This window comes from Manis javanica, chromosome 5 (genome assembly GCF_040802235.1).
Source record: "Manis javanica isolate MJ-LG chromosome 5, MJ_LKY, whole genome shotgun sequence".
Lineage (NCBI taxonomy): Eukaryota > Metazoa > Chordata > Mammalia > Pholidota > Manidae > Manis > Manis javanica.
The window spans coordinates 137,677,488-137,689,656 of NC_133160.1; the positions used below are offsets into that span (position 1 = coordinate 137,677,488).

The 12,169-nt window shown below is 33.1% G+C and overlaps 1 protein-coding gene and 1 long non-coding RNA gene across 9 annotated transcripts in view; one reads left to right on the plus strand and one right to left on the minus strand.

The window, feature by feature from the left end:
* KCTD8 (potassium channel tetramerization domain containing 8) overlaps positions 1-12,169 on the plus strand; it is a 250,550-nt gene that overhangs the window by 132,534 nt on the left and 105,847 nt on the right. Inside the window, exon 2 of one of the 4 annotated variants that reach the window (XM_073237685.1) lies at positions 1,198-1,279. The exons of the other annotated variants lie outside the window; for them this stretch is intronic. Coding sequence (XP_073093786.1) covers positions 1,198-1,253 — 56 coding nt within the window. The 3' untranslated portion in view covers positions 1,254-1,279. The remainder of the gene's footprint in view (positions 1-1,197; positions 1,280-12,169) is intronic. 4 annotated transcript variants of the gene reach the window in all.
* LOC140849633 (uncharacterized) overlaps positions 1-12,169 on the minus strand; it is a 58,513-nt gene that overhangs the window by 13,715 nt on the left and 32,629 nt on the right. For 2 of the 5 annotated variants that reach the window (XR_012131748.1, XR_012131746.1), the window contains exon 4: positions 6,021-9,437. This is a non-coding gene — a long non-coding RNA (uncharacterized lncRNA). Of the gene's footprint in view, positions 1-6,020; positions 9,438-12,169 lie in introns of those variants that run through there. The other 3 variants (XR_012131750.1, XR_012131747.1, XR_012131749.1) reach the window with 3 other exon arrangements.

Below are 12,169 nucleotides of genomic sequence, written 5' to 3' on the forward strand. Positions count from 1 at the left end.
CTTCACTTTTTCTTCTAGATTGCAATATATATATATATAGTCTGATCTTTTTTATGTTTGTTCTAGTTATTTTAATATGAATATTTATTGAATACAACCTGTGGTTAATCAATTGTGCATTTCAAAAAATATACCATACTTTTTTTCTAGTTATTACGTATGACAATATTTTCCCTTGTTGCAATTAAATTTCAGAATTTATTATTCTTTTCTACAATCTCTTACTAGAATATTTCCAATAAGTTTTCATTAAAAAGAGGTGGCAATACAGAGAATAATTTTCTCATAAAATATGTGAATATAATCTTTTTTCTGTTAGCATGATTGAAATTAGATCCACTTGGGGTGTGCTTTACATTTATTATTATATTACCAGCCATAAAAATCATAATTAGGAAGCAGAAGCAGAAGCTGTATATCTCATGAATACCAGACCTTTGGAGGACTATAATCTCTTCTAAATTACACATAAATGGGATACATAATTGTAATGCAAAACAATGTTGCTACACCTCCGTAGGTTATTTTAGAAAACTCTGAATTTCCATTACATATTGAAAATAGATAAAATAAGTTATTTTTAAAATTACCCAATACATTTTTATGTAAAAAGAAAGTACACAGTAGTTTGCTGTCTCACTTTAAACTGTTAGTGGAAATATCCTGGAGTTTCATTATATGAGAATGTTGCCACATGAAAGAATTGGTGGGCAGTAAAACATGATGACATACCCACTTTTTAAAGAGAAATAAGAAAGAGCCTTTCTTTGAAATGAGATTGAGAAGATCCTTGCAAACGTCTGTTCCAGTATTAAATAAGGATTTTAGCAGTGCTTATCTTTAGGTCATGCAGTTATTAGCTTTTTAATGTAATTTTTCTTACTTTCTTGTTTTTTATGTTTCCACTGCATGTATTTACTAATTTAATGGGGAAAAATGATACCTAACTAATGTTCATTAAAATAAATTTCAGTTTAAATAAATTTTACTTAATAATGACTGAATTACATTTTATTGCCATTAAAAACATGGAATTTTTTTTTAAATGATATGTATTTTACCATGCTTTCACCTTTATAGGCTATTTCCATGAGATAAATGGCTTTTTCAAAAGGTACATTCACTCCCACTTCATTTTCTGTCATGTAATATATATTTATTTCATCTCTAACTTCTGTGCTATGTTCTGTTCTTCAGGCTCTGAAGAGGGTTATTCAGATCAGAAGTGCTATCACCTCTCTTTAAGAATGTAGCATTTTGTCACTTGGACACAGAGCCAGTGAGTATGAATTCTAGCTGATGTTATTCTCAGTTCTTTAAAAAAGGGCAGTCAGGTGAGGAAGCTGGTTTCACATTGTGACTGTCAGGATAACTATCAGGAAGCAAGTTCTGGGAAAGTTTCCCAGGGAGCTATTTCTTATTGTTGCTGTGATGCTGTCAGCTTCACCCATGAGGTAATTTTAAGATGTTTATACCTTATTGCTGCTAAAACAAAAAGTGTAGACAAAGTCAGTGGGGATGGTGATACTTTTTCACCTTTATTCTCCTCATTTATTTTAGTTAATTTTATCTTACAGAAAAATATTAGAGGGAAGAGCAGGTAATTAGTGTGAGGGAATTCTGTGAGGAAAAGTAGAAACTTTGCTACTTCCTTGCAGGCATCTGGGTCCATTTTAGGTTCTAATTCCAAAACTGAAAAAGCCTTGTTTATGGGAAATATGGCTGTCTTCAGCCTCAGTGGATTTACTACTGTAAATCCTGGTCTGAGTAGAAAGAGAAACTTTGAACCCAGTATCCTTTAATTATTCTGGCAGCGTGTTCTTATATATATTGTAAACATATCTTCTTGTCTATATTTTCCATTATAACTTTCATTCCACATCTGCTTCACACAGTCCCATTGTGAAAGGAAAGAGACAGTAACTAAGGATGGCTCTTGACTCTCATGAGTTCATCCAGTGGCAGACTCAGATGTGGATATACCAATTATAATATATACAATAAGAGGATGTTGAATCTACTGTGTGCTTTAAAAGCCAGGACTGGCCTCCAATTGCCAGAGGTAAAAAATTACAAGAACCATAGATTTTTGCCTTGTGGAATTACTCAGAAGTGTTAGATATTGCACATTTTATGTTCCATGGAAGTCTTGAATCCACCATGGAAAACTGGACTTTTCTATTTGTTTACATACAAAAAAAAGCATATTCCCTTGAATTATAAAGAGTCTAAAGCATACCGTTATTCCTATTTAGGTTCTTGGAAAGCTGTATCTAGAGAGAAGCACGTATGGTGTCTGTTTACACATTATTAATACACACAATCTTTGTTCAGGATGCTTCTATGGTAACCATATAGGATGAACATTACTTGTTTTCTAATCAAAACTTTATGCTTTTTTAGAAGTGTCAGGTTCACAGCAAAACTGAAGGGAAGGTAGAGGGATTTCTCATATATCCCTGCCCACAAATGCAAAGCCTCCTCCATTTTAACATCCCATACCAGAATGCTGTATTTCCCACAGTCTAACCCACATTGAACATCATAATCACCTGAAGTCCATAATTTACACTGTGGTTTACTCTTATACATCCTTCGGATTTGAAGAAATGCATAATGACATGTTTCCATCATTACCATTTCATACACAATATTTTCACTGCCCTAAAAATCCTCTGTGGTCATCCTGTTTCCTATTCTCTTATTCATCCCTCCCCACTCCCGAATCTCTAGCAACCACTAAACTTTTTTACTGTCTCCATAGTTTCACCTATTCCAGAGTGTCATATATTTGGAATCATACAGTATATAGCCATTTCAGATTGGCTTCTTTCACTTAACAATAAACATTTAAGATTTTTACATATATTTTTATGGCTTGATAAGTCATTTCTTTTTAGTGCTGAGTAATGTATTCCATTGTATGGATGTACCATGGTTTATTTATACATTCACCTATTGAGGGGCATCTTGGTTGCTTCCAAGTTTTAACAATTATGGATAAAGCTGCCATAAACATTGTGCACGTATTTTTGTGTGGGCATAGCTTTTCATATCCTCTGGATAAATACTAAGGAATGTGATTGCTGGATCATATGGTAAGAGTATGTTCAGCTTTGTGAGGAATATCCAGACTGTCTCCTAAAGTGGCTGTACAATTTTTCATTCCCACCAACAATGAATGAGAGTTCCTGTTGCTACACATCCTTAGCAGCATTTGGTGTTGTTAAGTGTTCTAGATTTTGGTCATTCTAATAGGGGACATTATTTTTCAAAGATGTGTTAAAGTACCAGGTAGTGGTGAATTGTTGTTTGCCTTAAAAAATAGGAAACATACATCTATACTGTATTTCATTGATTTTAAGATGCTACTTAATTAATAGTTTACCAGAGGAAAAAATTATGTAATTTTGTATTAATCATAAATATCTATTTAAATATGAAAAATATACATCTTAGGAATAGGGAACCATATTATGTTGAAATGAAAGGGGTTTTTTTTGCATGAAAAACAATGAAAATAATTTAATTTGAAAAGTAAATTGAAATGTTACATAGCTATTGCATTTTTTACAGTTCTATTGGAAATACTATTTAGGCCATTTTATCTTGATTTGTTCTGTTTACTGAATATACCTATTTGTAGAATGCTTTTGTTTTTCCTATATTACTTTAAGTTATTTTTTTCCACTTAGTACTTTGTATGTGTTAGTGTCTTAATTGAATTACTGAATGTGTTATGTAGGTTTTTGTGATATCAACCCAGTGTTTGGCACACAGATATGCCAAGAATACTTGTGAAAATACACTGTCTCTGTAGTATTAAATATACTTTTTAAAATATGGAGTGTTTATTTTGGGAACCTAATGTAATATGTCTTACTGATATAAAAGGAAATGGAAAGAAATCATTTTCTACTATCTAATAGAGTATTTCAGATTGAGCTAACACCATTTTCACATTAATTCTATGAGAAAGTTATTTCCAAGTTTTAGAGGGGATTGGGATTTCTCATAACCTTTTCTTATGTTAGCTATTGTGGCTAGAAGGGAATTCAGTGTGGTTGGAACAGAAAGAAAGGCAGATAAAATGACTTAGTTACAAAATCAGAAAAATGATGCAAGGAGACATTTCTTGCTAGTCAACAAAGGAAAATTTATTTTTTTATGTAACATGTATCTAGATTTTTTAAAAATCCATTTATAATCTGTTTGCACAATGCTGCCATTTAAACAACAGAATCTTAGCATTCTTTGTCCTACCACAAAATTATTTTTAATAACAAATACAACAGGATAAGGGTTGGAAATATTTAAACCAAGGAAAACCATTATTGATGTCCAGGCAATTAAGGGGGAATGAACAGAATTGTTTTAATTATCAGGAGACTTGGAATTTTAAAGTTATCCACCAAATGACCAGGCTAAATATTTTACAAGGATAAAAACTTAAATTAACATTTAGTAAATCGTCAATAGTAAAGATTGCCTATCAGAATAAAGGAAGATAATAGTAACATGAAAATTTAAAGAATATACTCAGATACAAATAAAATGTATATTTATCTGAAAATTTAAAAATTAGAAGTTTTGTCTTTTTTTTCCTTCCCTTCCCCAGAAACTGTCTATTTAAAGTGATAAAAAAAAAAAGACGTCAGAGAACCTGAACAGAAGGCTCTCCTGGACTTCACATTTAAGAGCTATTGAGCTTGGGGCCAAACCTAAGATTGCCAGCATTTTAGTTCCAGACGTTCCCATTAAAACACATGTGTATAGCCCTCAAGTATCTCCTCTTGTCCTAGAACATTTTATCATACCTTTTCCCTAGTTCTGTGGTGTTTTAACTGAGGTCTCCTTGGCATTAAGATGCAATGGGCATGCCTCAGGGATTTTGCCAAAGAAAAGTGGGACCTTAAACATGAAGGTGCTGGTTTCTCACTCTGCTTTTAACAAACCAGCTCCACTTTCATCTGTTTTGTGTATTGAGCTTTGCATAAGATTCACATAGGGAAGTCAGGCGAACTTTAAAAAATGTAAGTTTAAAAACTTGTGCACAAATTTGTATATAGAATGTTATGCAGAATCAGCATTCTTCCATTCCATTGATAATGGTGTTTGGTGAGAACCCAAGTGAAATGTTGGGGGAGAAAAGCAAAATTTTGAAATAATTAATTTTGATTGAAATAAATGTTTATTTCAGTAAACCATTGCTAGTCATGAGCATTATGCTTCTCAATTTTTAAGCAAGAAAGCATGACATTTCATTAATTTCAATTTTAATTATTAGTCTTGTTAAATTTTGTTGGGGGAGAAAAATTGTCAAGAAAAGCAGCCAACATCAGGAAATTCTTTTCAGTATTTATGAATTGGTGCTTTATGTCACATTAAGCCAATGGTTTTCTAAATCCAAAATAGATAAACCACACCAGTTGCTATGGTGCTGAATGGTGATAAGGAACTGAATTTGAACTAAATGTATGAGGAAAAAATAGATGTTGTTTTAAAAATTATTTTCTCTCATTATGATGACAAAATCTGGTTTTGATTTATAAAAACTTTTGTCAGAATATGCTCTTATATCATGATATTGAGAGTGCTTTGATGCCTCTTAGATACCAGTTGGCAAGTGAAATTTATAAAATCTAAATATCAGACTGGCTTCTATTTTTTCTACACTACTACAAGACTCCAGGGACCCAGATGAAGTAATAGGAGGGATGTGCAGAAAAAAGAAATATAACTGTTAATTTTCCCTTCTGTATATTTACATGAAAACACGTGTCAAACCATTTTGATGATTTAGCTCCACAATAACATATTACACTTATATTATAGTTTTTAAATGTTTATTTTAGTAAACCATAGCTAGTCATGAGCATTATGCTTCATCAATTTTTAAGCAAGGAAGCATGACATTTCATTAATTTCATTTTTAATTATTATTCTTGTTAAATTTTGTGTTGATAAGTTAATGAATCAAAATGTTCATCAAGGTTGTTGAACAAATGAATAAATGGACTTATCTCACTCTCAATGCAATAATTCTTTTTTCAACATATCTGATAAGGAATTCTCCTTTTTTGATAGTCTGTTGGACAATGTTTTCATGCTAGATCCTGTTCTCTAATTCCATAATGCTGAAAGAATTTCAGGTCACTATCGTCTGATTTTTTTTAATGGAATTATAGTTGATACATGGTATTATATTGGTTTCACGTGTACAACATAGTGATTCAACAATTATATACATTACTAAATGCCCACCACAATAATTGTACTTATCATCTGCCACCACACAGTTATTACAATATTATTAACTATATTCCCTGTGCTGTACTTTTCATCACTGTAACTTGCTTATTTTATAACTGGAAATTTGTAACCTCTTTATCGCTTTCACCTCTTTTGCCCATCCCCCCAACTCACTCCCCTATGGCAACCACCAGTGTGTTCTCTGTAAGACTATACCTATTTTGTTCGTTATTTTTTATAATTTGTTCCATTCTTGGTCTTTTTATTTTCCTTGTGTCATTACACAGTTAAAATATATCAACCAACCTATGACATCAGATTCCTAGAAAAATATAGATGAAAGCCGGGAACACTAGCATGTAAAGTAATAAGTGTCATTTGTTTTTACCTGACATTTTCTTATATGAATTAGATATCTTTATATTCTCTCTAACCTGCTTCTGGCAATTCAACCTTTATGGTTTATGCTTGAATCCATAGATATTTATGATTATTTTCCCAGATCAAACATAAATCAAGGTGCAGAACTGCATTTAGAATTTTGGTAGCAGTTAAGGTTAATATTCTTCGGTAAATATGGGGGCTTAAGTAGTCTGGTTTTAAATTTGGGCAAACTGAATATTTCTTTAGAAATAATTTGAGCTCAGTAATTTGGTAATTTGGGAGATTTTATCTGAGAAATTTGAATGAGACGAGGTCATCAGCTAAGAAGAAAAAAATGCTTAAAATAGTTTTCAGAGGAAATCATATGGAAAAATGAAATTAGGAAAACAGAGGTGTTTGTTTCCATAATAATCCCGTATTTAGATAAGATTTCCATCTGTTCAGATTCTGGTTTGTTTTTTGTTTTACCTAGTTGAAAATTATTTATTTTATCTTTGGGTTTTTTTTTATCAATATCTCTTAATGATCCATGATGATTATCTACATATTTTTAATAATTATAATTTTGTGTGCAGAAAGGCTTGAAAGTACTTCAATTATACCAACTTTGCATTTTGAGTTGTATTCAATTTTTTCTTATATTTATGCCCAGATGATTGTATTAACATATTGTGAGACCTTATTACTACTGAGGTATATCATCTCATATAATGTTTATGTTATGTGCTATATGAATATATAATTATATTTATATATAACATATAACCATATTAATATATAATGTGGGCTAATATATAATTATGATGTGTTGGTATTATGAAACACAGCCGTTCAAAGAATGTTTTATATATTTCAATTTGTTTAAAGCTCATAACAATCTGGGTTATAGTGTCCTTGTTTTACAGATGGAAATTCTGAAGATACTTAGACAACAATAAATAAGTCTAAAATTGAAATATAAACTTGAACTGTATTTTTTTAAAGTATTCTTACTTTAAAAATTTATAAAATGGGAATACAGCTACATAACAAAAGCAGACCTACAATTACCAGCCATATCCAGTGAAACCAAGAAAACCAGTTAGGTACCCTAGGCATTTGTGAAAACTTATCAATAATATGATGGATATTGTCTAACTGAATTTGAATAGTTTGAGAAAAATCAGTCAAATTAAAACAACACATTCTTGGGAACTGTTCACATCCCATATGTTCTTTTAAGAGTAGATAGTCTATAGTCGCACGATTTTTGAGCGCTGCAGCTTGCACTTCTAATTCTTGGTTGAGTTCCGACAGTATAGATCAGTCAAATTTGTTGTTTTACTGTATGCACAGGCCAGCTTAGATATCTCCTTCTTCATTCCAATGGCAAATCCAGGAACCGGTGGTGTATGCAACTTAATTAGTAGTTTAAAACCTATACATGCTTATGTTACTCTACAAGAAGATATGTCAAAGAAATAATCAATCTTCCCATGTTTTCTTCCGTCTGCTACTTCTATAGCTTTTCTTCTTCCTTCCTAATTACAACCCTTTAGTAGAATTAGTGCCTCATTTCGAAAATTACCGAGTATCATAATTCTTCCAAGTGGTAAAGATACCTCAAGACAAATGCTGGGCATAGAAGCCACAGGGCATAAATATGCAAAGAAGTAAAAAGCTAACCTTTTCAAACAATATGGCCTCTCTGTCACTTACCAACTTTACATTTCCCTGTATGGCCCTGGAAGATGACTGGTTAGCCAGAAACGGGTAAGATTCCTCAAGGAAGGAACAACCTAAGACAGGCACAGTCGCAGGGGGGCCATCAAGTGAGAAATTGGGGATCAACAGAGGTGAGGCTTAGAACCTCATCCCCCTTGTTTTGAGAGAAATCTTCTGCATCCGTGGATGTTTTGTTGCCCTTGTCTAGCTTGGATTAATACTTAGTCTGTAGGCACACACCTGATCATCTGCATTTGCCGTCTTACAGCACTAAATTATGCTTTCTACCTTTATCTTGCATCTACCTACCACTCCAGCATTTTATTTAAAAAAAGTAATAATAATAATAATAAGGGAGAAATTGGGATTCACATATAAATCAAGTATAAAAATCAAACAAATAATCACATCTGACTTGATTGTTTATAGTTCATGATGCATGATCAAAACTGAAAGTTTCTGTGATATGATTGCCCTTACACTGTTCACCATGTAAGAACTTATTCACTATGTAAGAACTTGTTCACCATGTAAGAACTTGTTCGTTATGCTTCAGAAGATTGGAGACTGTTGAGAATTAGGCTTGGGGTTGATTAACGATTGTGCATTGAGTCCCCTAAACAGAATTTTATTGTTGTTAACAACCATTTGATCAATAAATATGAGAGATGCCCTCTCAAAAAAAAATTATAAAATCATATATTCTCTTAAGAAAAATGCAAAAAAGACTCAAAATCTGACTCTCCAACAGTAATCATTACCCACCTCCTCTGAATAAATTCCATATCTACATCTCTCAATATATATGCAGGATGGAAGTGGGAGAGTTAGATGGCTAGTGGGAAAGAGACAATATTTTTAAACTGGATGATACGATACACTTTCAGGTACCAATAGAAAACATTGATTTAACTTTTTACTTCAATGTAACTGAAATCAAAAAAACAAAAATAAAGCTGAAGGAATTGTTGAACTCAACAGTTTCTTCATAAAAAGAAAAGGTTACCTTTAAGTTTAAGAAAATGGCTGTGACCACAGTTGCTTGACATCAAAGTTTTTGACTGTTTCCACTATGCAAAGTATCTCCTGACTCCCTGCTGGGAAAGAAGAGGAAATTATCACCTTGCAAAACTCACAATTGCTTAATTTCTGTATTTGAAGAGACTTAACACTTACCACTAGATATTTTTGATTCATCACTATTTTCCATTTGTTGAGCTATCCTGATTGATCTCTTGGTTGGCTAGATTTTACTGTCAGTTTCCTCATCTGTGTGTTTTTAAAGAAAAGCTACCATAAGCTAAATTACCTAATCTTTTGCATATTTGCCAGTGCCTCTCTATAGATTATAGATGAACGAACATTTGGCTGAGTATGCAGTTCTTGATTTATACTTTCACATTAAAACTGTGCAGTCATTTCTCAACTGTTTTCTCATTTAATTATGTGCAAGCTCCAAGTGCCTTTCACATAGAAAAGGATTAGAAATTTTTCCCTAATATGCTTGAACATTTTCTTTTAGCATATGAGCTTGAAGATACCATGAACATTTAGCTGGAGAAAGAAAACTAACGATATGTAATATCTATCCAACTGAAGGACTGTTAGCAAGAAGGGAACTCTGCCTCATCCTGTTTACTCTGGGCCAGGTGCCTTGTTCTGTGTTTCGTAGTGTTCTGTACTTCCTTTTATGTAGTATTTATGAAGAGGTTTTATAAACATCTGCACACAAGTCTAAACTGTGAATTCCTTGAGTGCAAAAACATAATAAGCACTCAGTAAACATTTTTTGATTTGGAGAAATTACATTTATCTTCTATTGATTTGTAGTGGCTGCCAAGAATCCTGTATTGAGAGTGATGTTAAGGTCACTGCTAGATAAGCAAGAAAGGATACATTGTTCAATTACCAATGCCTGCTCTTAGCTGAATAATTAAAAGTGGTGTCAAAAGTGACAAATATTTTTCATACTATATTAGACGCTATTTATTTACCACTGATGGCAGAATCAGGACTACTAGATAAATACCGCAGGAAGTGGATTTTGGCACAATATAAGGAAAAGTGCTGTAATGAATAGAAGCTTAAAAATTGAGTTTAGTACTAGAGTTCCTGGGATAAATGAGTTTTCTTTCCCTGGAATAGGTTAGCCAAATATTTGAGAAGTATTAAACATTATAGACACTTTCTACTCTATGATTCTAACCTTATAGGAAGTTGTTTATCAATGTGACCAAGATGTGGTTAAGGAATTAATTTTTAAGTAGAGAAGCATTATCAGGTGTATAAAATAATTTGTAAAATATCAGTTTTTATTGAGCTTATACAAGCTTACATGGCTAAGTTTATAGAATAATTGAGAATAAATAGTCTGGGTTATATGTTTGCAGATGCCATGAAGCTATAGTAAATTAATCTTCCTTAACTTAGTAAATGATACCATCTGCCAGGCTGCTTAAGCGAAGAACCAAATAGTTATATTAATTCCTCTTTCCCTCACCTTCCCTTAGCCAATTCAACCAACCAACCCTATAGTCTCTACCCCATCTGGAATCCGCCCTCCTCTTTCCATATCCACTCTCATCATCATCTCTCCTTGGCGTGCTGAAATGCCTCCTATTTGATACCTGTTTCTATACATGCTCCTATACCATTCATCCTCTTTCCAAAAGTGAATTTATCTTCCTTAAGAAGCAGATCAGAACAGGTCACTTTCCTACTTAAAATACTCCAATAGTTTCCTATCACAGTAGCATAAAATCCAAGCTTCCTACCTTTTCCTGATAATGTTTCCAGGAAGCTATCTCTAGCCTTTTCCTCTGATATCCACTCTATTCCTTTGTCCATGTGCCCAGCCACATTGTACTTTTTATCTTTTAGGAGATAATAACACTATTATAAGTGAGAAATCAGGGTGGCAGTATAGGAGATGAGAAGTAGTCAGTTATGGATGCAGTATGAAGATAAAGCCAACAGCAGTTCCAGACAAATGTATTGTGGCAGAAAGAGGATTTAAGGATGACTCCAAGATTTTTGGCCTGAACAACTGGAAGGGTAGAGTTGCCAGGCAATTACAATGGGAGAGGTTAGGTTTTAGGTAGATTTGGAAGAGAAGATCAGGAATCCAGTTTTTGAGATGTTAGAATTTGAGATATCAAAGAGTTGGATATAGCCTGGAGTTGAGAAGAGAGGTCTGGACTGAGACAAAATTCTGTGAGTTATTGAAATTGATGTGGCACTTAAAATTACAACATTTCTTTGTTAACCAAGGGGTAAATATGGACAGAAATGAAAAGAGACCAAGAACTGAGCTGGAGAGCATTAGAATCTAAGAGATTTTGGAAAAAGAGAAGGAGTCTGCCAAGGAGACTGCAGAGGAGTTACCAGTGAAGAAGGAGGAAAAACAGGAAAGTGTGGTGTTCAAAATGTCTAGTGAAGAAAATGTAATAAGAAATGAGCAAGATTAGCTATGCCATATTGTGCTAACTGGCCAGTAAGACGAGGAGGAAGAACTGACCATTGGCTGTGGCGACAAGTAGATTCTTGATGACCTTAACAAGAGCAGTTTGATGGAGTGTGTGGAGGTGAAAGTATTTGAGTTGGCAGGAGAAAACAGGAGGAGAGGAACAGGAGACAGCAAATATAAACATATCTTTCAAAGAATTTTGCTGCACAAGCAAAGAAATGATGTGGGTTGTGACTGGAGTAAGAGGTGGAGTCATGTCAGGTATTGTGTTTTCTGTTTTAAATGGAAGAAGTTGCATTATATTTGTATTGTTTTTGTGTTGATGGAAGTGTACATGTAGAAAGAAAAAAGTTGATGATGCAG